Source organism: Nanorana parkeri, unplaced genomic scaffold (genome assembly GCF_000935625.1).
Source record: "Nanorana parkeri isolate BGI_ZX_2015 unplaced genomic scaffold, ASM93562v1 scaffold78, whole genome shotgun sequence".
NCBI lineage: Eukaryota > Metazoa > Chordata > Amphibia > Anura > Dicroglossidae > Nanorana > Nanorana parkeri.
This window is the reverse complement of record NW_017306346.1, coordinates 503772-530751: the sequence shown is the minus strand read 5'-3', so window position 1 is coordinate 530751 and position 26980 is coordinate 503772. Positions and strand designations below refer to the sequence as shown.

Here is a 26980-nt window from a genome sequence, read left to right as displayed (position 1 = left end):
ATCCACCATGGGGTACTGTACAATATCATATGTCATATGGGGGGTCCTGTCTCTCTATATTCATTTTCAATATTTCCCCAGAAGAGTGGGTCCTATCATTCAGCTGGACCAACAAAGGCAGGTAATATTCTGAATGCTATTTAACAGGTGAATAGGGATATGAGCGGCTATATAGCAGAGTTTATGCCAGATGTGCGAGGAGTAGTATCAGTGACTGACTATATTCCACTGCTGCATGCATGCACCACTGCAAAATTTTTTCATTTGACTGTAGTGCAAGCAGGTACAGCCTATATGAGAGTAGCAACTCTGCTTTGAAATCAGGGGAAGTGCAGCATTTTTGCCGCCTCATTTTAGGAAGCTGCATTGGTGAACTTCACTGGCAGGCTCAACTCGTATTTGTAGGAGTTTGCATTGAAACTAAAGGAAAACAGTAAGTGGAGATGAACTTAAAATGAAGTCCTGCAACAAATTTTTTTTTAATGGTAGGCCATAGTTCTACTTTAAACTTTCATATGTAAGATTATACTTTATTAAATTGAATAAAAATATTTTGCATATTTAACCAGTGGACAAGGTCTTTCAATGTATAAAGTAAAACTAAGAGATTAATTTGCTGTATTTGGAAAAATGTATTTATTGATTATTAGACTACTTTGTATATTTGACAAATGACATCCCATTTACTTTATTCAAATAAGTTCCCAGCAAAACTGGTGTCCATAGCAGGAGCAGCTGTGATCAAATATTTTGCCAGATACCCTATGTGACTTCACACAGACAAATTAAATCGCCTCAGGGAACAGGACACTTTCGTTCCATAGCAATTTGCAACAAACGGCCATCACTAATTACGATGTGGAAAAACATAACTGATCCATGAAAAATGTTCTAATTCTCAAATCTCCGATGACAACATAATGCTGTTTTCTCTAATTCAAACCATGCTAGCAATGAAAAAATTTTGCATAAAAACTCATGCCACACAGAGTTGGTGAATGAGGAAGAACAGTTGGCAAGGCACATTTTTCATGAACAATGACGTGTCGCAACTGAATAAAGTATAAAAAAGCTTCCATGTACACCATTTTGGCTGGAGCTGTTTCTCTTCTGTATTTAAAAATGTATGTGGTTTTAAAAAAATAGCCATTTTGGTAAGGCATAATGCATTGTAAGACCTGCAGTATTTAAGAGCAACAACTAGAAATTAACCTTGCTCTGATCTATTGCTCTACAAGACATATGGTTAGTTTCTATGGATTACTGCATGTTTAACATCATGTTTGTCCTTTCTACTGTTATCTGAAATAATCTATGAAATCAGAGTTCTACAGTAAAATGTGTCCATGAACAGCCTAATCTTGCCCCCAAATACAGTGCATGATACAATATTTCGGAAGTCAATTATCTGGATGACATTTAGGTTGCTAAAGCACTGCGTACCGTTAACATATAACATTTAAACAAAATGAGTTATCATCTCCTTTAAAATCCTTTGTAGCATCCCAGTGCAGTCCCTTCCTATCTATATGCCTAGTCAAGGCTGCATTGCAGCATTTCTCAGGGCAGGTTTACTGATCATGACAACAGAGGATTATCCTGTGCAATGTGTGTTGGAATAGCCACTTGTATTCTCCATCACAAGCCCATGTGACAGGGTGACAACACAGGAGCACAGCTGGGAGACAGGGACAGAGCACTGTCACCCTCACAGGCACAGGAAGTGCCCGAACAAGAATTTTCATGGTAGGATTGTTAGGTATTATTTAATTGCTGCAGATTTGAATGCATACAACATGGCTTTTGAAATTACATTCACATTTTAAAGCTTATATGAGATTTTTCTGATAAGGTTTACATCTACTTGAAGTACGCTTGATTACAGCAGCCAATCCCAGTCCTGCAAAAAGCAGGCTGGTGTTTATCTTTCTTAAATAGACATCTTTTTTTATCTATGGCTGGCCTAATACTAATTATCTTGTATTCAGTTTATTCAAGTTCAAGTTATTATGGATGTATTTTAAAATTTAGGCTTCACATGTTTTAGATATGATTATGAATACAGCCACAAATGAAGAGTCACAAGAAAATGCTCTGTTTGCATGTACTCTTCTTTTTCCCCCTCAAAGAATGAGCACAGCACAAGCCTCAGATAAACTATCTGCAGGACAAACACTGAGCAGATAATATTGGACAATGTATTTCCTGGAAGCATGTCCAAGAAGGAGAAAACACAGATTGAAAGTGACTTTATTGTATTTAGCATACCAGATATTTCAAAGTGTGCTTTCCCGATAAAATAACATGCAGAATAATGTATGATAGCATGTACATTTAAACATAAGCAGACAACAACTTACCTGAAGCAGTTCTAAACATCATTTTTTTTAAATGTTCTTGTGCCATGACATTAGCGTGCAGCTTACTAAGAAGCATTGGGTTTGTCTATAGACCATAATGGAGGACAGATAATACCACCTTATAGCTGTATCCGTTTTAGTTTATCTTTATTGATTTTATTTTATTTTACAAACTAATTAAAGCATACGACTTGTATGCTTTAATTAGCTTGTAAAAAAATAAATCAGCTTTCCATCCCCTATGATGGACTTCATCATAGGGGATGGAAAGCTGATTTCATTTTTTAAGAAGCCACATGGCTAAGAAGCAACCATACAGGTGGTCAAATATATTTTGAGATGTAGATAGAAGTCACAATACATTTAGATTACCTATTTAATAACCAGGAGTCTCCAACGACCCCCCTTCCCCCCAGCTCTTAACCAGCAATTCCCTGCTGCTTGTAACAATGGCTGCCCTCTAATGTGTATGAGTGGCAAGTACAACTTATAGCCAAACTCCAACAAAATACATTTATTAGGTTTTGGATAGCATGGGGGGAGGGTGAAAGCCTTTGTCAGTTTTTTTTAGGTGACCTTTTTAGATATATATTCCTTAACTTCCTGTCAGGATAAGAATGGATGGGAATTCTACCTAGAGTGGGTAAGGGTTAATATTTGTGCTGTTTTTTTTGTTTCTGTTTGCACCTCCCCTAGTGGGTGACAACTGCTCTCCCCTCTTCTTATACAGGTGTCACAGGGACAGGAAGTGAAATAAAATGTCCCGAATTAGGTCACAGACAGAAACAGAAACCTAACAACTATTTTACTTCTTTTCCTGTTTATGTAAAACTAAAAACAATTAGGTAGGTTTTAGGAAAGGCATATCATTAAATTAAGCCATGCCATCTTTTTTAAAATATTTACAATTATTAGGACTCTTTTTATTATTATTTTATTATTATTTTCTTCTGTAAACACAAATAAATAGAATTTAATACTGCATGGGAAAACTATCCTGCACAGATTAAATTTTAGTTCAAAATATACTATGAAAAAAGACATGCGGCTACAATATTTCAAGTCTGAATGGACAGGTTTGACAACTGTGACTTCTGTGAGTACAGATTAGCCAAATCATTATCACAGGATTTCCTGAGCAAATTCTACTGCTCTGGCCAGTCACTGCGCAGATACACACTGTTATTATAAAGACTGAGACATTCTTTGTCAGGTTCAGCTTGGCAGGTATAAATGAGCTTTACAAGAATATATTTCAGAATAGAGAGCCACATAATTTCTTAACATGACAGATTAGGTAATGTGATGTTTACATTTAAGTTTCCAAGTAAAAAGTATTCAGAACAATAACTGATAAAGCAACTGCTTATTTCATAATTGCACAATAACCAGACCTTCCCCAAAGGGCCATATAACACTGTTGATCTTGACACTGGCAACAACTTGCCAGTGTATAAATCGCTAACAGACAATTTACCATCCCTATGGAAGCACTCCCTAGTTAGCTAGAGTCGACTGAGATTTCAGCCTTAGTTTCATTGAAATGGCTCTTTAACCTTGAGCTCATGTCATGCTAAAATGAGTGGGTGCCCATATGCCCGTCTTTGTTTGCCACCACATGATAACACGTCTCATTACAACAATACAACCAGAAATAAAAAAGCGCCTACTGGAAATTTTTGCACCATGTTTGAGGTAGTTAATAGCAAAACGGGATTAGTGCTACCTAGTAAAATACCTGTACTCTGTACACCTTATGGACAAGTTCAGATGTTTTATATCCAACTGTAACCTTGAAACACCCTACATTTACTTTCTTACTCTTTAACTGCGCTGTTTTTAGTTTGGCTTTCTGCAAAAATATATATCTGGATCTAATTTTTCAGAAATCTTTTTTCAATAAGTATGAGATGATGTAATTTGTAAGAAAATATATTTTATAGTACCACACACAAAATACAAAAATGCATATATTTCACTGGAGTCAATTTAAAATACAACAGATGTGGTAGGTTACTAAGGGCAACAAGTCTGCTGAAGTTTTATCTTTAGATTTTTACTCAAATACTCATCAGTCCGCTAATAAATAGAAACATTTAATTTAATTAGGGAATATTCTACTTGACAGGACTTCATAAATCATTATCAGTGACTAAAGGTGAGTTAACATCTGCTTTACTGCCTATTTTCCTGATCTGCTTCCACAATCCCATCCACCACATTTTCACCCACCTGTTTTTCTGACAGCTTTTTTATTTATTTAATTTTAACAAGCTGATAGTCATATCCCAGAAATATTTTTGGCCATTGCTCTTAAAGCATCCTCTTAGTGCTGAAAGATATGTGGGCATTGTTAGGGGTCTGCCCACCTCTTTATACATAGAGGTTACTGGTGTTCTGGGTGAGTACTATTCAGAAAGGTAACAATGTTGAATGAATATAAATGTTATTTAAATACATTTTAAAAAGTTTACAGAGCATGTGCAAAAGATAATACATTATCCATTGGCCGTGTGTTGCCACATATCTCTACCCAAAAGGATCTAATCACTCATTTCCATCAGTGACACTTCTAGTTTTTGAATGAGATGCAGTATTATTCGACTGACTCCAGGTGGAGCTAAAAGCTGATACTTTTCAAAAAGATTCTGTGGAGAGGAGTACGGGTTTTGTGATCCCCCCACTAGGTAATGAGATGAGGAACCAAAGTTGCTTAGATATGGTTCACGCTATAAAATGTGAATATCTGTGAGCACATCACTCCAGCATATTCTAAATTAATCATTTATAAACAGTATAAACTAAGCAATTCACTTTTCTGCATTTACAGATTATTCACATGCAATCATAATACAGTCAAGCTAAGTCATAGTTTCCTCGTTTATCAAATGCTCAGAGACACACGTCAAAGTAAGTACTGCAACTTTCTTTGCTTTCACACAGAAAAGGGTTTTGAATGAGTTAAACTGTTATGTTCTTTGTCTCTGAGCAAATCCAGATTTAACAGGATTATTCCAGGCAAAGAGCAGTCTTGGTGTCAGTCACATTTACATGTTGTTTCATGTTATTCACAAGCCTTCTTTCCAGTATTCACATGCTATGTTTAAAGGATTATAACACTAAGTAATACGCATTCATTTATTCCTGTACCAGTACCCCTGATTTTGCTTTTTATTCTTTTAATTGACACAAATTTACAAACCATACATATCTAATCCAGTTAAATATACATGGCTATAACTATATTGGCCTTTCATGCTAGGTGATTTCATGATGTGGGCAAATAGTTTTAAATCTAAAGTCAGTATCTGAAATTCTGTGTATTATCTTCTGCAACGGCTATCAGGAAGAATCAAGATTTCATAAAAGATTGCTCTAATTTAAGAAAGGGGTAGTCAAACAGTTATATCTATATTATGGTGGTGTAAACATGTTGCTTACTCTTGATCTAAACAGAAAACAGACAAAAGACTATCAAAGGAATTTGAATGCTGGCATGAATCTACAATGGCTATTCCAAGCACATGTCAGTTTATTGGACTCATGGGGTCACAAACATTATTGAATTGGTGGATCTACTGATGTCTCTAGGGCCAATTTCTCCCCTATAAAATAATGCTCTAATAACAGGAGCATTCTTGGTTTGGGTAATACAAAAAGAAAGGGGGGTAACATGCCTAAAGCTAATCTCAGAAACAATTATAGTGGCAGGGCAAAGTTTTATGGCTCCACACATATTTTATTGTCTTCCTAGTCAGACAAAGGTGCCAGACTTTCATCTAATGAGTGCTGTCACATGGAGAGCAGTGAGAGCATGCATATCCCTGTGTACATTTTTAAATTGCTCAGCAACTCAAAACATACAGTCTCAGCTGGTCCGGCCATATGGGGAATGCAAAGAAATACACACTGCTTATGGACCCTCCTATAAAGTGAACATTTTCACTTTATAGGATAAGGCTATTGCTGTCCAATATTTTCAGTCTCTTATATTTTTCTTCCGTGCAACACATTTGGTTACTGTAGAGTGATACTTTTTTTATTTGGGCTAGTTACAGTTTCAGGACAAGATTTCAGGGGTCTACCCCCTTCTTCTCGACCTCGGCAGCATTGAAACACAAAGCACAATTTGATAGTGATTTAGAAAAATGAGGTCCACATTTAGTTAATTCTCTCTTGCGTCAAAAGAATTGTTATTCACAGTACAAAGGTTTTCCTTTCCTGAGTATTTTTTAAGTTTTTTTCAGAACCAAAAACACTCATGCATAAAGTGGTATAGATGTAAGTTGCCCCAATGGTGTTCCGCAATCATCTTCCTTATGTTCTTGCATGCTATGCCTTTGTAGATTAATTGAGGTTGATTTACTAAAAGCAAATAGGCTGCTCACTTTGCAAAGGAGTTTTCACTTTGCAGAGGAAGTTTTCCCTTAGCTTAGTGAAAGTGGTGACATTTTAGTTTGCAAAGAATACATATTCACTAGCATGGAAACTAAAAAAAAATATTTTTGCTTGCACATGATTAGATGATGGAAGTCAGCTGAGCTTCAACTCAATTACTAAGCTCAGGGGAAACTTGCCCTGCAAAGTGCAGATTCCCTTGCAAAGTGGGAAATAATGGAACATCCCTGGTTGCACTTGCTGCATTAAATGAGGAACACCATATTACTGGAGGTGCTGATTTAAGATCCAGTAATACGGAAGGTTCCTTTTGTACGAGTAACACTTGATTCACATGGCTGCACAGTTTGCAGCAATTATTGTTGCAAGGCTTTGTTCCTTTGTGTCCATGTAGTCAGAATGATGTTCCAGCGTATTCATTTTCAGAGTTTATTCTCTGTTATAATGGGTTGCAACTTTTTAATTATCTTCTTATTCCTTCTAGTGCTGGATTGTATGTGGTAAATAGAGGTATACAACTATTTGCTTTTTTCTCTTTGTACTCTGGGGCATTTTAAATTTGGGTTTTCAAGGCAGTCTTTATGCTTGTACTGATGGTTTTGTTACCTTTCCACTAGTACTCTGAGATGTGTATTTCTGTCTTCTGGGACAAAGCATATGCAGTAGTATATAGTGGCTTGTTTGGCGTTTCCTTCCATACAGATATTTACTTTCAAGCACTGGATACATTTGTTTACGACCATCACCAACTCCACTTTAATGGCATTATTTAGACTTTAAGGTCTTCCAGGGGTCATTTTCTCAAGAAAGCCAACACCAGGACACTGAGGTCATTTGCAGAAGACATAGCACTGGCAGCAGATAGAGAGTTTATGGTCATTTAATTAGTTCTAATTCTTTAACCAGAAAATGGCAGCTGGTAAGAGTCAAAGCTCTGGGCTTATAGAATGTTTAGTATTCTAATCAGTTAAGTATAATAAGGCCATGCTGATGAATAGGATATGCTGGTGACCCGTATCACACATAGAAAAAAGAAGCCTTTTGTATTTATGTATTTGTTCTCAGCATACAGTATTAATGAATGTGGGATTTCATTAGTCATTCATTATTTCAGAATGCTAAGGTTGCAAAACATTATTTGGAAAATATACCCTTGGCTGTACCTTACTTAAATAAACAAAAAGGGTAAAGCTATTTTTACTAAAATCATCCAATCATCCAAGAACACATGCTGTTTTATATTTCCCTTGCACATGATTGGGTATTCAAAATGAACACAATGTCACCATATTTACTAAGCAAAGTGCATGTTCACTTTGCTAACTGAACATTGTCTACTCCTCTTTTAACATTAATCCCTATTCTATAATCGAATCTGTACAGAACGTTAGCAATAACCTTTGTCTTACAAAAAAAATAAAGTATAGAAAGGCAATCTGTTTAATGTTTCAAATTGCAGTGATACATCAGATTGACCTAGTACATCATTATATGTTTACAGTTCAGAATAAGTCACCTCCAAACTGTATTAACTGCAATCAGTGTGTGTTAGGCCAACAACTGTCTTAGCTCAATTTCATTGTAGGGGAACTGCATTAAGTGAGCCATGAAGGTATTTCAAATCCAACAAGTTAGACAGTTCATAGTTCACTGAAAATGTGCTAGGCCAGCATTTAAGCTTAGTATATCTTCAATCTCCTTTTCATCTCTTCAAAACTTCTGCAGGTTGGAAATATTTCATCTCCATTTCTAATGTGAAATTGCACTGAACTAGATCCTTACTTTCTAAATAATGAGAAAAAGATACAAATTCCTGCTTCAGTTTAGAGACATAAATACTTCATGGTCATGGTCTGCTGGCCACAAAGAACAATAGTGGAACTAACAAATTCATTAGCTTAAGTTCTGATTTTACCATTACTATATATTATAGGGGTAAGTCATCACTCACTTAGATGTTATGAAAACAAAGAAGGACTTTACTCATTATTATTCTTCTTCAGACTAAACCATGGTGCTTAACATGGATCAATGGTTTACTAAACTAACCCTGTAAAAATGACTAATATAGTTGTAATACAAACCTGGGTTTCAAATTGTCAGCATTAGTCTTTTATTTGTCTTGGAGAATTACTTTCTTAATCAGTTTTGGTGTCTGGATTTACAAAATGTGTACATGTCTACTGTATAAATGTATGTAATGAATTAATACATGAGTGAGCAACGCTCATCCATTTTAATGCAATTTAAATAACCTATAAAATACATATTTCAACAGGTAAATATATATGAAGGACAAGGATAGTGGGATAGTGGGACGTATTGCTTCTATATAAGAATATCAGAATTTTCTGTACATTATTCAAGAACAACTCCATTGACCACATGGATTGACTCCAAATTGTTAAAATGTTTAATCAAGTATTTAAAAAAAACCATCATAATCCAGTTGGCTGAAGATATGTTTCTGCATACAGATGAATCAGTACATCTGATGTGATCAATACTGTTTTTGAAATCAGCTTACTTTTCCAATCTGTCCACTATAAACTGCAAAACTACTTCCATCTGCAGTACAATTTTATTTTAACCAAAAGAAAGATGTTGATGAATGAAGCTAATGTCAACTTACAGATGTTCCAGTTAACATTCTGAGAGTGGCTCACATTGTGTGGGCTTTCTTACAGGTAACTACAACAATAGAGTTTAGGGATCTGCAATTTTCTCCCATCTTTGAAATTGCTATCACTTTTCTATTCTTCTATTCTAAAAATTCTGACTTCTCTGTGTTTGGCTTGTCCTTTCTCTATCTTTGATTCTCTATCTCTTGCACCCAGTAATGTAAGAGGGAAAACAAAGCAGTGAAAATGACAAGGTATTATATCCGTAAAGAATTGCTGGTTCATTTTAAATACCTAATCAGTTCCAATATCTCATTAATCCATTAATACATCTAAAACTTTTAACATTCTTTTGTTGGTCTATTGGGCCACTTAGGACTAACCTACAGGTCAATGACAAATGCTTCCAATCATTTCCCTGTTGCATTGGGCTACTCTTGGGGATGATAAAATGCACTCACTACCATCAAAAGCACTGGTTCTCAAGCTTGTTAGAAAATGGTCAATTCCTTCAGCTTTTCATTGTAAATAATGGCATCCATCATTTATATGTGGAGAGATACATATGGACAGATGTATCTCAGCCCCCTCTTTATGCTGAGATATATAAGCCAGTTAATATAACAAAAACATACATGTTACATAACAATTACAAGAGATTCCATTTTTTAAAATAATGTTTTTCTTTTTAATTTTCTTCTTGGTATAAACATTTAAATTATGATGAATTATTTTTGAAGAATAGAAAGACTTTTTCTGTTTACAGCAAAAAAAAATATCAACATCAAGGTCAAGCTACATACAATGTGCTGAAGAAGGTAATACAAAAATAGACTTTGTCTTTATTTGGTGTATTTTATTACAATCCATTAGAGCTGTTTCATGCATTTTCCTTCCACACTGAGGGCACTGAAATCAATGTAGAAATCCTTACAAAATACTGAAGCTTAATGTAGAAATCAAGGACAGTGGAAGCTACTGATATGCTTGTAGCTAACTGCATACAGCACTTTGAGACAATATAGGACTATTTTGATTTAGATTATTTAAGCCCCACTATGTTTAAAATGTAACTGCATAATCTGCCAAAGGGTGCCGAGTGGCACTAATAGATTAGAAGTTTTGTAAATCATTATTGGTTAGAAAAGTACTATTGAGAAAGAGAAACAAAAGTACTATTGAGAAAGATAAACTATATGTACTGTACAGATCAATTCATGTAAATGTTTAGTTACTATAGCTCTGAATGTACTTTAAAATTACACTAATTTCAGGAGTTAAATCTTAAAAATGCATTTAAGTACCTTACCTATTAACAAAAATGTAGCTTATTTGTGTATCACTCGACTGTAGATCCTCAAATCATCTCTGAATTGGTGCTGACACTGCCCTTCCTTCTGGAGGGTGGCTACTTTTGTTCCCCATGGTCCCTGTGTGTGTTGTAAAGTAGCCACCCCTCCAAGCTCGCTCCCATGATGGACTACAATCTCAATACAAAGTAGTAAACTAAACATGAGATTATAGTCCATCACGGGAGTGAGTTTGGAGTGGTGGCTATTTTACAACACTCACAGAGACCATGGGGAACAAAAGTAGCCACCCTCCAGAAGGAAGGGCAGTGTCAGCACCAATTCAGAGATGATTTGAGGATCTACAGATGAGTGATACACAAATAAGATCCATTTTTTGGCCATCTTGATGGCCTAGGCTGAGATGGTGTAATTCCTGCACATATGCATGGAAGTTAATTCTCCCCCGCACCGTGGCATGCCAAGAATTTACATTCTAAGAAAGCTTGCAAACAGCCAGGTAAGAATGTTGTATTGCAGAAGAGACATGGTATGTCTCTTCTGCAATAAAAAACCTGCTTGCACATTTTTACTTTTAACGTTAAGTTCCACTTTAACCAAAAACCTCCTGGTTTACATCCATATATGGAAATTGGTACTACGTGCTTCCCCAGGGTCAGCCAAATGTTCATACTATAAATTTGACTACATCTTCAGTAGAAGGCAATCAACACGTTAAGTAGTTAACAGTATGTATTTCTTAGTATGACTCAAATATATGTCTCTTCCTTGACCTGAGGATAATATGCATTAGCATTGTTAACTTGTCAATGTGTGAAATTGTTAAGCTACCAGCTGCAGCTAAAGTCCTGACCTACAGATCAATAAAAATAAGGCTGGCGTCTACCAGTGAATGATTTTCATTTCTACTAGACCAGTATGACCTTGTCTACTTTCTTTTATGAAATAATATCTATTAGTTAGAATGATTTCGTATTCTTCTTCACTGTAATAATATTTATATGTTCAGTAAAACAGTTTCAGTGTATCTGTTTTAATGTAACAGCAATTCAAAAACATGACAAGGCACAAATGTAATTGTGTTAACGAAACCAAATAGTAAAACAAAGGGTACTTCTATTGACCCTTTGATATAAGTTTGATGTACTGTTTTATATAAGTTTTTGTGCAAGGAGCTATTGCTGAGCACTGTCCTTGCACAATACTGACTGTTTTGTGTAGCTGCTGGCTAAAAAAAGAGGCTTTTTTTTGCTTAGATACCATATGAACATGTAAAATGTGTTTCGTGTGCATTGTATTTATTTTTCCAAAAAGTAAATTTTTTGTTTATATAACATGGTTTGCCAGAAGTTTAAAATTCTGAACATGGAAGGTTTCATTTCTGATGCTATATTTTAAACCCAGTTGCAAAAGCATCATGTTCCAGTAACCCATTGTAAAAATCCAAATATACCAAATCTGAAAAAGGCTGATCATTGGAAGATTCAGAATCCATCATTTTATCCTTCGATGTGGACCCCTGGCTCTTTCTGACAAGGAAGGTTCAGGAGCAATAGATGTTAGACAGAACCTAGACCCTGCAAATTAGTTTTTCGGTCGGATAAACTGGTGCTTTTTCCAGTTAAAATGTCATGCACATTTTAGTGAATTACTTCAATAAACCCCTTTTAGTTAACACAAAAATCTCTGCACTTTAAGTACACATGTTGAAAAAGCCAAAAGGTTGATTTACTAAACGCAGACAGGCTGTTCACTTCGCAAGAGTATTTACACTTTGCAGATGAATCTTCACTTAGCTTGGTGAATGTGCTAAAATCTCCCTTTGCAAAGAATACCCAATCAGGTGCAAGGAAAAAAAAACAGTATATGTGCTTACACATGGTTGGATGATGGATTTCAGCAGAGCTTCCCCTTATTCACTAAGTTATGGCAAAACTAACCCCAACAAACTGCAAATTCCCTTTCATCTTATTTGCCTTTAGTTAATCAACCCCCCCCTGCATCTTAAGCTTAGGCTGATATTTATGATAGGGACCATTCTGTTATTCTAAATGCTTTCCTGTCAAAGCTTTATTCTAATGGGCTGCAGTCACCATAGAATGACACCTACATGCTACTTTCCCCATTATAATAAAATTATTTCCCACATTCATGTGACAGGTAGAAAATATGGACATGAACACCCTTGTTTGGTATTCTAATTTTAAATTCAAGAAAAGGGCTAAAAGATCAAATCTGATCGCAGGATGGTTTCTTAAATCCACTCACCCAACTAACATACTATATTGTGGAGCAAAATAATGAATTAATGTTGCATAGTGCTTTGCTACAGATTTTATATACATACATAGATATATACATAGATATATAGACACACACACATATTAGATAGATAGATAGATAGATAGATAGATAGATAGATAGATAGATAGATAGGATAGATAGATAGATAAAGTTTTCTTTTTTTCTGGGATTTTTTGGTTCAGGTTTTAGGGTTTTTAGACCTCAGATAGCAACTTAAAAAATGCAGAGATAGTAATCAGTGTTAAAAAGTACCCAAGTTGCTTTTTTGATCTTTTTTTCTACTTTTTAAACAAATTCAACCAGATACTCAAAAATGTGAAAACCATTGACAAAAAATGGGAGGTATTTTTGTAACTTTTTAAAAATTACATCATTTGTGATTATGGTCATACATTATATGATGAAAAAGGAAAAAAAAAAACAGAAAAATGTATAAAAATGTACATAAAAGTTTTTTGGGACTTCAGCAGGTGTTTGCTCTTTTTGGTGTATTGTGTTATTCTTTGTAGACTTCTGTGTGTATATATATATATATATATATACACACACACACATATACAGTATATACAGTATACATATATATATAGATATATACAGTGTGGAATATCAATGCACATAATAAAATTGGCAATTCACATACCACATTTAGTTGTAAACTAACTACACAGATCACAAGTTTTATATACTGAGATTGGCTGCTTCTTCTACACTGTTGCGCTCTTCAAACGATCACCGGGTTGTAGCAGTCTACTGTACAATTATTTGTCTCTGGATATATTTTAGTGACTAACAATAAAATAAACAAGAAGCACATGTGCACAGATAGCACTGTGTGGCACTTTCCACCTCCGGTATTGCTTATCATATACATTGCAGATGACCTATGACACTGAACATTCTGGAAGCACAGTGCCTATGCCAGTCATATGAAGGAATGACACAATGTCAACAGATAGCACTATAAAAATGTTGGCTTGGGCATTCTCCTTTGTCTTTACATATAGGAAAATCAAGCCACTACAGAGATTAATGAGTAGCGGAAACAGGTTAGGCGCTAGGGCCAAACTGCCCGGAATATTCATTAATACCCCCTAAAGCAAGATAATTATGACACAAACTGGGCTCAGTGGTTTATTTCATTTCAGACTCCAAAAGAATATTGTTGTCTCCGGGCCTATTATCAGGAAATAGCTTTAATAAATACATAAATCCAGCTCTCATGTTTAGAAGTTGCATCAAATAGTATTCAAAAGTACAAATGCAAGTAAGTAGAGAAAAAGTAAAAAGTAAAAAAAAAAATAAGATTTGTCAATTAAAAAAAAATCTCTGGGGTTGAATTTAAATTATGGAGATAAAGATCCTGCTAAATATCTGGTAACTAGTTATAAATACTTCAATCAATCAATATGTATGCTAAGAACTAACTCCCATTGTTGTATAGTAAGCGTTTGAAGTTGGAGACAAGCCTACAAAGAACAAGGAGATGCTTCTCACTTTGTTTCACATTATGTTACAAGACATTATAAAGCTTACATAAAATGTGGTTTAAACTTCAAACATGACAAAGAGTTGGGTGCTTAAAACAGAGGGCAGGCACTATGACTATCTAACAGTATAATATAAACCCATCTGAGATGGTGTCATGTTTCCTTCTAACACTATACATCTCTGGCCATATAACAAGTGCTAAAAAATAGGGAGAGATTATACACATCAATCCAAATCTTGCCATAACTTTTTAACTTTAACGTTTTAATTGATTTGTGTGGACTACTGTTCCAGATTTCTTTTGTCCTGAATTTAATAACTACTATTACTCTGTTATGCTGTAGTTAATTTTTGCCAGGAAGCGGTATGAGTTCACTTCGCAAGAGTATTTACACTTTGCAGATGAATCTTCACTTAGCTTGGTGAATGTGCTAAAATCTCCCTTTGCAAAGAATACCCAATCAGGTGCAAGGAAAAAAAAAACAGTATATGTGCTTACACATGGTTGGATGATGGATTTCAGCAGAGCTTCCCCTTATTCACTAAGTTATGGCAAAACTAACCCCAACAAACTGCAAATTCCCTTTCATCTTATTTGCCTTTAGTTAATCAACCCCCCCTGCATCTTAAGCTTAGGCTGATATTTATGATAGGGACCATTCTGTTATTCTAAATGCTTTCCTGTCAAAGCTTTATTCTAATGGGCTGCAGTCACCATAGAATGACACCTACATGCTACTTTCCCCATTATAATAAAATTATTTCCCACATTCATGTGACAGGTAGAAAATATGGACATGAACACCCTTGTTTGGTATTCTAATTTAATAACTACTATTACTCTGTTATGCTGTAGTTAATTTTTGCCAGGAAGCGGTATGAGTTTGTATATGGAAGTCTAGGTTTTCTCAGCTCTCACCTTATCTCAGCTTGCATTCTAATCCTGCACTATTCAAAGTTAAGCTAAATATTTCTTGAAAGATGTAATATAACCAAAATAATTGACAATCTAACACATCTATTCTTTTGCATGAAACTATAAAGTTGCTTAAGGACCAGATTTACATTAAAACAAAATTAATCACCACAAAATTGCAAGCTGTTCACTTAATCGGTATCTGGGTCTTTACAACTGGCCTAATTTAATGATTCAATTTTGTGCCATCGGGGTCATGGAGAAACACTCCATCAATGTCACCAACAGACCAGAAGGAAGTGGACCAGTTCCATTTTTAATGATTACTTAATTAGTCTAAGTGGCTTAGTAGCAAGATTTTCCTTAAAGCAAAGAAACCTAGTTTATACAAGTTATAAGTAGAAGATGTACACACAATTCATGCAGTGCCTGAAACAATGCAAATTAAACAAAGCATAGTGTGTCTAAATTACAAATTATATGACATATTATACACAATTATAATCAGAGAAAGGATGCTGGTATATAATCTGTGGAAGAGAAAGGCAATGTATAAACTGCAATAACCCATTGTGACCTATCTGAATTCATCTTTCAATGACCTGACCTCAATATAATAAAACAATGAATTGCAGTAGGTTATTACATATTTTGAATACCGTTACATCTGTTTACACTCCTTTACTGAACTAGCCATTCAGAATTTAGAAGTCTACAATAACTGTTTGACAATCTGTAAACTGAGAATTACATTAATGTGCACTTATTTTGAGCACCACTCACAAATGTCGGTGGTGTCAATGAATCCTTCTAGGATGACAACTGCAAGAAGTCAGTCTTGAACTAATGAACCCAAATATGTTGCATATTATAGTGCAATGCTGAAGTGGAAATGAAGAAACATCATTATTAAATTTAAAAAAAAGAAAGATGGTAATGAGCTGTTATCAAGTGTTTTGATAGCTAAGCTGATATGCCTTTAAGTTTACCTTTACATAGAGCTGGAAATCATCAACCACATGCCCGTATACTGACTGGCTGCTAACAGATGTTCTGGTTGGAATTGTACATTCCTTACATACAACACTGGTTCACTGTATACAGATAAAGAAGATTTTGATAGTGTTTGGTACAGAATTGGAGCACTATATAAAGTTGGTATATATTTAGAATTGCTCTGTTTGGTCTAACTCAGGCACAGATTGGGTAGGCTTTTTAATACAAATTTCCATACGTGCATATGGTCAAATCTTTAGGATGCCAATGTTAAGAACACACATTTACTTGGGGGATTAAGTCTAAAAAAACTCAACCTGTTAGCTAATCAATCAAAATGTTCTTATTGTTTTAATACCCAGTTATGTTGATAAACATGTAACAAAACACATACAGTACATTTTGATTCAGATCAGTGAACCTGTGTTAGGGCAAGATCAGATGAAACTATTCATACAATGCTCTGCCTATATATCTGCTGACCCAGGTTCAGAGGAACCAATCAGCTTATCAGAAGAGGTGAGCAATGGCAGCCAAAATGCACCTCTTAGCCTAGTTTTCCTGTAAAGTGAACCTGTGGTCTCACCTTACCTTGTAAGGTTGTTTCAGGTCCATATAGTAGACATCTCCATATCCCTGCTTGCTTCATATTCAGATATCCAAGGTATCCCTAACACCCAGATGTTCTATTATGCAAATATTAATTACAACAAGAATGGTCAATATTTTTTCTAACTTTTTCTGTCCCTGAGCCTACCTATTGACAGCCAAATGTGGTTAATATGAATTAGCATGGTGGAAGGATCTGTTAGGTTATTTCCATCCTAATGTTTGTTTTGAACTATGCGCATAAATAATGGTCCAATGGTCTGCAGAACCACAGATTTATTCATTCAATGTAATAATCCTGAATATATTTACCTTTATTAAGACAAATGATATCAATATTCACTGACTTACTTAACTGACTGCCAGGCACGTGTTGGAATGTTCTTATGGATATAATATAACCTGAGGCATGGCAAGAAAAGAAAACCATTCATATATATGCTGCCCCAGGAAAAATACTATTTCTGTAAAATAAATGGTTCTATTTAACTTTGAAAAAAACTCAGGCTAGCAGGAATGCTGAAGATTGCTGACTCACAACGTGGAAGAGCACAGACTGCCTACTAACAAGCTTACACACCTGGCCTTACATTTCTGCTTCTAGCACTATGCTAAATGAAGAATTAAATGTTTTCTTAAGACACAAATCTTTAGGAAGTAATAAGAAAATCAAACACAAGTATGTTATGCAAAACCTATCACAATGAACAAAAAGAATGACTGCCAGATGACCCCGCTCGGAGCGCCGCCCACCGGAGCAGCAGTGACGCGACACTCGGCGAGGTAAGTAAGAAGAAACCTGACCAGTGTACTCACTTTCCTCAGTTCTCGAGACGCTGACTCGAGTATAGGCCGAGGGGGGCATTTTTCAGCACAAAAAATGTGCTGAAAAACTTGGCTTATACTCGAGTATATACGGTATATAGTAAGACAGTTAAAATAGCAATAATAATGAGGACTTTACAGTACCCCTTCGAACAATCAGACCATATTTCATAAAAGTCAGATGATCACTAAAAACATTCTACAAGCCATTGTGTTTTTGCCCAATAAATAAGGCATAAATTATCTTTAATATTTGTGCAGCCACCATGTAAATGTACTAAAGTAGTAGGAAGATCCCAGTCTGCGACCTTCATCAAAATAATAACACATTTAATGTTCCTGACTTATTAGGAATTCTGCTTCTGTACCACATTATGTCAAATGTATGTCTTCCTTATCTACTCAAAATGTGTAAATAAACCTGTGGGCACTTCTAACATTCAATTATGTGCAGGGAAATTTTAAAACAATTTGAAAAAGAAAAAACAGATTGGATGTTTGAAGTGCACACACATTCTACTTTAGTAAATGACCAGTTTGACTTGTGGACAAGAATTGACTAACATTCAATGAATTGTCTCTTTTTTCACTGCACTTCACTGTGTAGAGAATCATGCAGTTTGTATCTTGTTGCACCAAAGTAAGCACTCACAACTAAAATCTAGAAGTGGTAAATTTTTAAAGGTTGTGGAAAAGGTATACAGAGGAGTAAAACATGCAATAGGATCAATAATTTTAATTTTTTTACCTTTCAAAAAGAGCTAAAAAATCTACACATTTTGTTTTCTGAACAATGCATGGTGCTAACTTCTCAAACATATACCTTAGATCATGGGTGTCAAACTCAATTTAATCATGGGCCACATCGACATTATGGTTGCCCTCAAAGGTATCTGTAAGACTATATAATGTATCTAATCTTTATCATAATTGCCTCTGCATTCGATTATCACTGGTTTTAGTAATAACTTAATACCTAGATCTGAAAGTAGAAGTCTAGGAAATGGCCTGGTGGGCCAGATTCGACCCCTGGGCCTTGAGTTTGACACATGTGCCTTAGATCATGCTTGACAGCAATACTAGCCAAGAAATTCACATGAAAGGAAATGATGTGCCATCACCCAGAGTGACTTTGCTTAAAGGATGAATGAAATTGACTGTTGCACGATCCATTAGGCAACTGGCAGGGAGCCAACCTGCTAGTAAATATCTCCACACGTTAGATACTGAGGATGACTGCAGGAGCTAACTATGTTCTAAATAATATGTAGGATCAAATATCATGCTAGCATACAAAACACAATACAAATAAGCAACAGGTCACAGGATTCAGCTACAGGGGTAATTCATCTAGGAACTTTTAAGAGTAGAACAATATATGATATACCCTTTCCATGCATAACAAGATATTGCCCACAATATACACATACACCAAATCAATGAGCATACAGAGCTGCCCATCTGTCCCTGTATACATGTAACTGCTCATATGTGCATACAGCCAAAGCATCTGTCAGCCTGTCATTGATTTGTTCAGGTTGCTTGTGTAAAAAGGTTTCCTGAGCACAGAAATACACTTCTTGACAGTGCATGGTCGTATGAATGAGGCCTAATGTCTCACAGCTTAACTCAGCAAACTTACAGAAAGCAGCAACACACAGTTAAAGCTGAACTCTTGGTAGATATACTGTATAAGACACAAATGAATGCAGCTCTGTAATAAGTACCGTAGTACATCATTAAAGGTCTGAGCTCAGAGGAAGTGGATTGAATGATGCTGGCCATCATACTGTGGACATTTGGGGCAGTAAAGAAGTATTGTGGGGAGTGTCTTGGATTGAAATTGAAAATTGCAACAAAAGCTACTTTTCAATTTTACAATTTAATTGGCTATTTCTTTTTATCTTGTTACTTTGGCCTGGAGTTCTGCTTTAAAACACAACTACTTATTTTATGTTAAAATGATCTGTGCCCTCACTGGAGAGCACGGTCACTGGGGGAGGAGGTAAGTACAAATATCCCTCAATGTGACACAAACAGCAATACCAACACGACCAAGGCTTTCATTGAACCCTATAATAAATGAGGAAAAGAATACTGGATAGAGTTCCACTTTAATCACGCAACCAGTTATCTACTGCTCATCTGGAATTCTTCAGCACAAGGCAGATGGAGAACAAGCAGATATATTTATCCTAAGAAATAGGAAACATTGTGTACTTTAAATTGCACTTAGGCTGCCATAAAAAGACACTATCAGTGCACAGGAATGTCAGAGAAATGCAGACATTAAAAATAATATAGTAGACTGTGATCTTATCAAGTTTATGCTTACAAAAAATGTTTACTTAATGACTAAAAACTGAAAATACCAGACTTCTGTGCTTGTGTGAAAGATTTTTTTAATATGTGTCAATCCCTCATTAGGATGTAAGATCCTATCTATCTGACTAGACATCTGCTACGAGAGTCAACATTTTGCAGGACTGACCTACAATTTTTTTTAAAAACCACACAAACCCCACACCAAATTGTTAATAACTAGTAAACAAGTAATAAATAAATAATAATAAAAAAAGACGTAGGAGATATAGCCTCAAATGTTTATTTTCTCTATTGGAATAGCAAATCCAAACTGGATATTACAGTAAACAACAGGCATTTTTGAAAGCGGAACCCCAGGATAAGAAAATATTGTCAAAATACAAGAGTTATGTGTATTCTTACTTGAAACTTAGTGTTCTTTGTATATTTCTTCCAGATCTGTACCGTAATCCAATGTACAACTTTGCCTTTGTGCAGGAACTTCCTGTAATTAACTTCCTGCTGCTCGCTCTTTGTGCAGGGTGACTGGTCTTGAATCCGCCCCCTGCTGAAGTTTCCTCATGCAGCCTGTAGTCACTGGACCTGATGGATCCCTCCCACAGGCTATGTGCAACACAGTGATGATGTCACCGCTACTTAGCAAGGCAAGAAGTGGGTTTGCAAAGGCATCTGGTCACACAAAGTTTATACCATGTGTGGCTATTGAGGAATACATTTAAATGAAAAGTTTTTTTTTGTCCAGAGTTCAGGTGCTGAAACTAACTACACATAGTTCTGTATACAGTTTATGAGCTTTGCTTTTATAAAAGGGCACAAAGACATTTCTAAATGATCACTAATCAACACTGCTCTAATCAATTCCCATGGAGAGAAGTGTGGGGTATGCCGCTTTTATCAGCGGGACTGATAAAAGATATGACTGAATGCGTCTTAATCACTGTGAATACACAGCCTTGAGCATGCTACCGCCACTCCACTTTTGGCTATCAGTGTATTCTGGAAGGGAAAAGCTAGAGAATATATAAGCTATGTAGTGGAAGGTCAAAGAATAGATGTATGGGTGTATATGCTGTAATTATATTTTATACTGTGTTGATATCACACCAAAAATCATAGCAAGATATAAAATGTAGAGCTTTGGAGCATTTTCTACTAATTAGACATACTAAGGAAATGGGGTAATGATGTTCTTAGGTGGAGGACTGGAGAGTTTTCTTCTGTTTTCATAATTCTGGGGAACAATGATTTTGTTTCTAGCTCACAGCCATACAAAAAAACAATTACAAACAATTCTAAGGAGGTATGGGAAATATGATAAATGATCATATTTGTCTCTACCCATTTTTTTTATAGCTATGGTATGTTCAAGTAGCCTGAAATCCAGATCCATTGTTATAAATGTTACAACGGACTTGCTTTTGCATTTAGTTATTTTGCTAAAGAAATTTTTTTTTTGTTTATGTCAACCATCTGGTTATTTCCAGAATAACTGAATAACTTCCTATTTTTAAATGTGATTGGAAATATCTGGGTTTTTAAAGTGATCAGTTTTAATAGGCTCTTTGAAAATGCTATTGTTTTGGTAATTCATACCTTAAATATACTGTTTATTTTTATTTCCACTAAAGGCAATAATTGCGTCCATTAACTAAACAGTTAAGAAAACTAAAAGCATCTCTAATCCTGATTAGGAAGGAACACAGAGAAACAGTGGTCTTTCAGGACTGACCAGACGCAGAGTAAGATGACCTGCCAAAGGCCATAATAAAGTAACTGGACTATACTAAACATATCCCATAATTAGATAAATGTGAATAAAAGGCTTAGCTAAAGAATAGCAATTAAATGGTTCCCTGATACATAGAAAAGCAGATATGACTTTCTGAATATTTAAAAGCAGACTACTACTAAAAATAGTATCAATAATCGATGCTGGCTTTATAGCGATGCCCATGCACGAGGGTAGGGCAGGACTGTAATGAATTGTGTGTATGTACTCAAACATTTTCTTTTTTTTTTTTTGGTATGCACATCAGACATTCAAGCTGTGTCTGCTGTTAAGTGGTGAGTCAGCAAAGACATTGTAAATCTCCGGTTATTAAAGAAACTTGACAGCATCTCATTGACCTCCTCCATCACCACCAAGGATAAATGGAACATACGTATCCCTCTTTTAAACAAAGTCTTTTTTCTTGATTTAAAGTGCATGCAATCCCTAAGAATGAACTTCATTATTTGATCCTTTGGTCTGTTAAATATACCATTAAAAGTGTTTTGTTATCTGTTTGATAAGTGTTAATCCAGCCTGTAATTGTGCGAGCTAATAACTTTCTGTGAATTCTGCCTCTGCTGTAATCATATCAGTTGCATTGTTCCCAGTTATCTCTGCATACTACAAACAGTGGCGTCATAAGGGGGGTGCGGTCCGCACCGGGTGACACCATCAGAGTGGGGTGACACCAAAATGATTCACAGTCATTTTGGTGTCACCATCGGCGTCCCGAGGTGGGGTGACACCTGGTGTGGGTATCGGGTGACATTCCGCAGTGACGTCATCGCTCACACGCGTGATGATCTCACGTGAGGTACCGCGCTTACCTGCCGGCGGCCATTTTGGTGATGGACGCCGGCGGAGAGAGGAGGGGACATCACCCGGCGGGATAAGGTATGCCGCCGGGTCCCCTCCTCTCTCTCTCTCTCGAGCAACTGTCGGGCTCCCGGTCCTTGACCGAGTGCCCAACTTTTCAGAGGGGGGTGACACCAAAATGACTGGCGGTCATTTTGATGTCACCCCTCCAATTGTGTGACCCGGGTGCGGGCCGCACCCCCCGTGCCACACCCTCTTACAAGTCAGGCACTCGGCCATGGCCAGAGAGAGAGGGGGGACCCGGCGCCATACCTGATCCTGCCGGGTCAATATCCCCCCCCCGGTCTCTGCTGCCATCCATCACAAAGAAGACCACCGGCAGTGAAGTAAATCACCATGCATGCTTGATGACGTCACACCACAGATGTCACAACATATCTGCGGCAGCCGCTCTGGGTGCCACCCACCCTGGTGCCACTGCAGACCACAAAACACCTCCTCCTATGTTATGCAAATAATGACAGAGAGGTATTCAGTAGTCCTGTCCAAGAGTAACAATATTGCTCCCTTATATATAGCATGGCGAGTGAGCATTGTCACCCTAGGATAGGAAGTGTGTTACTGGATGGATCCCCAGGTGAAAAAAGAGAAAAGAAAAACGGAATGCAGCCACCACATCCAAGGAATAGTAATCTGCAATATAGTAAATTTTTGCTCTTGGGTTTCTACACTGAACATTAGGGCACAAAATTAAGGGGCAGAAAAGAGAGCTAGCTATAGTTTATGTACAGGAGAAGTACCATAGACAGCCATAAGGTTCAGAATGACTAACCGTAAATGTATATTTTCAACCTTATTTATTTCATTGGCAGTATCCTTCACTGTATTTTCTTACCATCATTCAAAAAGAAAATATGGAGTATCCATTGCTAGGAAAAAAACTTGATCCTTCCCAAGAGTCTGGAAGCTTGTTTGACATGATCCACCAGCTGGGGCAGCTATATGAACACTTTATTAGTCTGTAGGGAGATGCATGATGTCAGTTCCCCAGCTACTACATATGTCTTTCTTTATAAAGAGCTGATTTACTAAGGAAGTAACTTTCACTCTATTTTTACATCAAATATCCAATCAGAACCAGAGGAAATCTATATTTCTTAAAAGTTTGTACTTGACAGCTTAGTAAGTATAAGGCAATAGGACCGAATTAGATCTCTGAGCATTGCCGTAAACCATATGTGACAACTGCTTTCAAATATAAATGTTGAGACTGAAGCCAACCTATTAAAGGATCTAGGCCTATAATTTATAAGGCTTCTCTCCCGGGTGTCACATAGTCAATACCACATTATTATGTATCTTCCCAAGCTTGTCTAAATGATGCTAACTAAGCTTACATCTTATTCACTATGGTATGGATTATTTACTATGGAATATTAGAAGAGTTCACAATGTTAATTAAGTGATCGGCTCATTAACATAACAATGGGGACACATATTAAAAGCAGAGGCATGTGTAGCACAAATATATAGACACTATGCTCACGTATTTATCATTATTTGCAAATGAGGATAGCATACTTAAAGCTGAGCACAAAAACTTTCATGCAAAAATATTCCTCAATGTCCGCAGAGAATATAAATCCATTTTGCAATCCCATTTATTACCTTGTAAAAGTATCAGTGACATCACAGGGCTGCATAAAACATATGCAGAGAGCAGAGCTGTGGGAGGGGCCCAATAGGTCCTTCCACTACATGCTGCCGGCAGAAAAGTACAGGAGGGGCGGATACAAGACTAACTACCCTGTACAACAAGAGAAAGCAGCAGTGACCTGTCTTGTTACATAAAACGCCTGCACACAGTTACATGATGGATTACTGCACAGATCTGGAAGAACTACACACAGGACATCAAGATTCAAGTTCCAAGTCACCAAGAGATACTGGAGTATGAAATTAAGGTTGCAGGGGGTAGAATCATTGAACATATGATTGCAGTTCTGTATGCAACTCTGAGGAACTGAAAACATTTACATGTTTAATGCACCCCAGATCTCTCTTTCAGATACACAGGGTCAAATTAAAAAGGTGGCAGTGTCTCTGTGTGAGCAGTGATCTAAAAGGGAGTATAAAAGAGGACTTTGTTGATGGAGAGTGTGATGGTGCTGAGGCATTATGGATAAGGTTACTGTATATGTATGTTAATACCCTTATTACAAGACACTTTTATGGTAGTTTGTAGAAGCCCCGACTAAAAGTGATGCTCTGCTGGATCTGTTCATCTCAATGAAGAGCTTATTACAAATATTCATATAAAAGAACATCAAACGTTATTGCACCTCAAAAAAATTACTATTTCTTTTCTATAGGGCCCATTCACACTTGTGCATTGTGTTACTTTGCTCTGGGAAAAATAGTATTGGTGGGTTTCTTGGTGCATCCACACAATTATTTGGCCCTATAGACTTCAATAGCACGAAGAAACGCATGATATTGCAAACGAAAAGATGTAAACCTAGCCAATAGGCTCAGTCAGTACTATTTAAAAGATACCCATGAACTAAAATGAAGATTTTGCTCCAGTTATGCTACATTCCACATCTCTGATGATCACATGATCATATTAGGATACATACTTATCAACCCTAATCCATATTCGTCATCATCCTGCATGCGCTCCTATGCATATTTCATTCAAGTACGAAATGCTTATTTTGTATTCAGTATGATTAAATACCAGTATAGATTCAAATAAATTACATTCTGGGAAGTATAAAAATCTTTTAAATAGCTATTTAAAGCATGCATTACTGCGTGTCATTGTGCTAGGCAATGGTATATGTATATAATGTAGAAATCTGCATACAGTTCAGAAGTGTCTGCATTTTGTGTCCTTGTTTTGTCCTGACGTGTGCTATGTTTAGAAAGTAAAAACAAGGAATCGTCAATTTATGACATTCACTGACGCGTAATATTTCATAACACACACTTGCCTTGCCATTCATACTACAAACAATGCCTGCAGCAACATACTGGGAACATAATTTAAAGTGGTTGCACAATTTCTGATGGCCATATATTGCTTTAGGTAGCAAAATGTTAATTTATTAAATGTTAACTGGTTGTGTGATGTTTAGCCTTCAAGTAAGATAGGTAAATCCCAGCAAAAAATGCCTGTTTGTTATATTAATAAAAACTTTTGACTGATTTGATGACTTTTAAAAATTACATTAACTACACTAACTTACATTAGCTTGTATGGGAGTTTAGCAATTGGGTTTACATCTCCGTTAAAAAGACCTCACAAAATATTAGTGCATTAAAAAACCATCTAGTTTGGTTAAATGATTTGCAGAGCTCTTATTTGGAGACAGAGATTAGCTTTTAAATAACCACCATGTTTTAAGATACAGACTTTTGACACAACGCCAGATTTACGTATTTGAATATAGCTGATATCTCTACAATAAACTACATTATACATTATGAGACTGGATGTTGGTTAGTTTCCTTATGCAACCCATTGATCCCACAGGATGCAATGTAATTACTCCAGTCACAATATTATAGGAGCAGCCAAAGGGGGCCACATGCCTTTTATTAAGTTGTTAAGGAAGATACAAGATGTGTATTTCGTGGTAAGAGTGTATCTGATTCACAGGTGTAGTTTAAAGGGAAATTCCAGATATCTGACTTCATGTTACACCCTAAATATGGGTGTAACATGAAACTTGGCCAGAAACGTAAACTTACCCTTTAAAGGTAGTAGCTTAATGATAATAGAGAAAATAAACAGTGAAGGCCATAATACTGGTATTTAACTTATACTTTACATTATTTGTGGTATCAAGTCACTGAAATTCAGGAAGACCACCATATGAATAAGGTGACCAGTTGGTGGGATGTGAATAACTGTTGATTACTAAATTTCCAAGTGATTTGATTTGTCAAGGTAAGCAGAGCTTCAGACAAACTCTGATATATTTTTTTTTTTTAGAGTGGGAAATAATTATTTCCACATATTTATTGCTGTATCTTCCTCGGGCAGATACTCTCTTGCTTCTTGTGGTCACTAAAATAGAACACATGTATCAATTTGTTTTAACAAAATGGGAAAGCATTAGAACTTTTATCAGTTTTTTGTTATTGTTTTCTACATTCCCACAGGAGAGAAGTTCATTACTTCTTGCCACAGTGAGACTGGCTGCCAAGACATCAAGTAGAGGAAAATCTCCCCA

General features: G+C 36.2%; 1 protein-coding gene across 7 annotated transcripts in view; it reads right to left on the bottom strand.

Annotated features, from left to right (window-relative positions):
• NRG1 (neuregulin 1) overlaps positions 1-26980 on the bottom strand; it is an 89622-nt gene that overhangs the window by 29009 nt on the left and 33633 nt on the right. For 2 of the 7 annotated variants that reach the window (XM_018576846.1, XM_018576847.1), the window contains exon 2: positions 16968-16979. The exons of the other annotated variants lie outside the window; for them this stretch is intronic. In XM_018576846.1, the coding sequence (XP_018432348.1) occupies positions 16968-16979 (12 nt within the window). The remainder of the gene's footprint in view (positions 1-16967; positions 16980-26980) is intronic. 7 annotated transcript variants of the gene reach the window in all.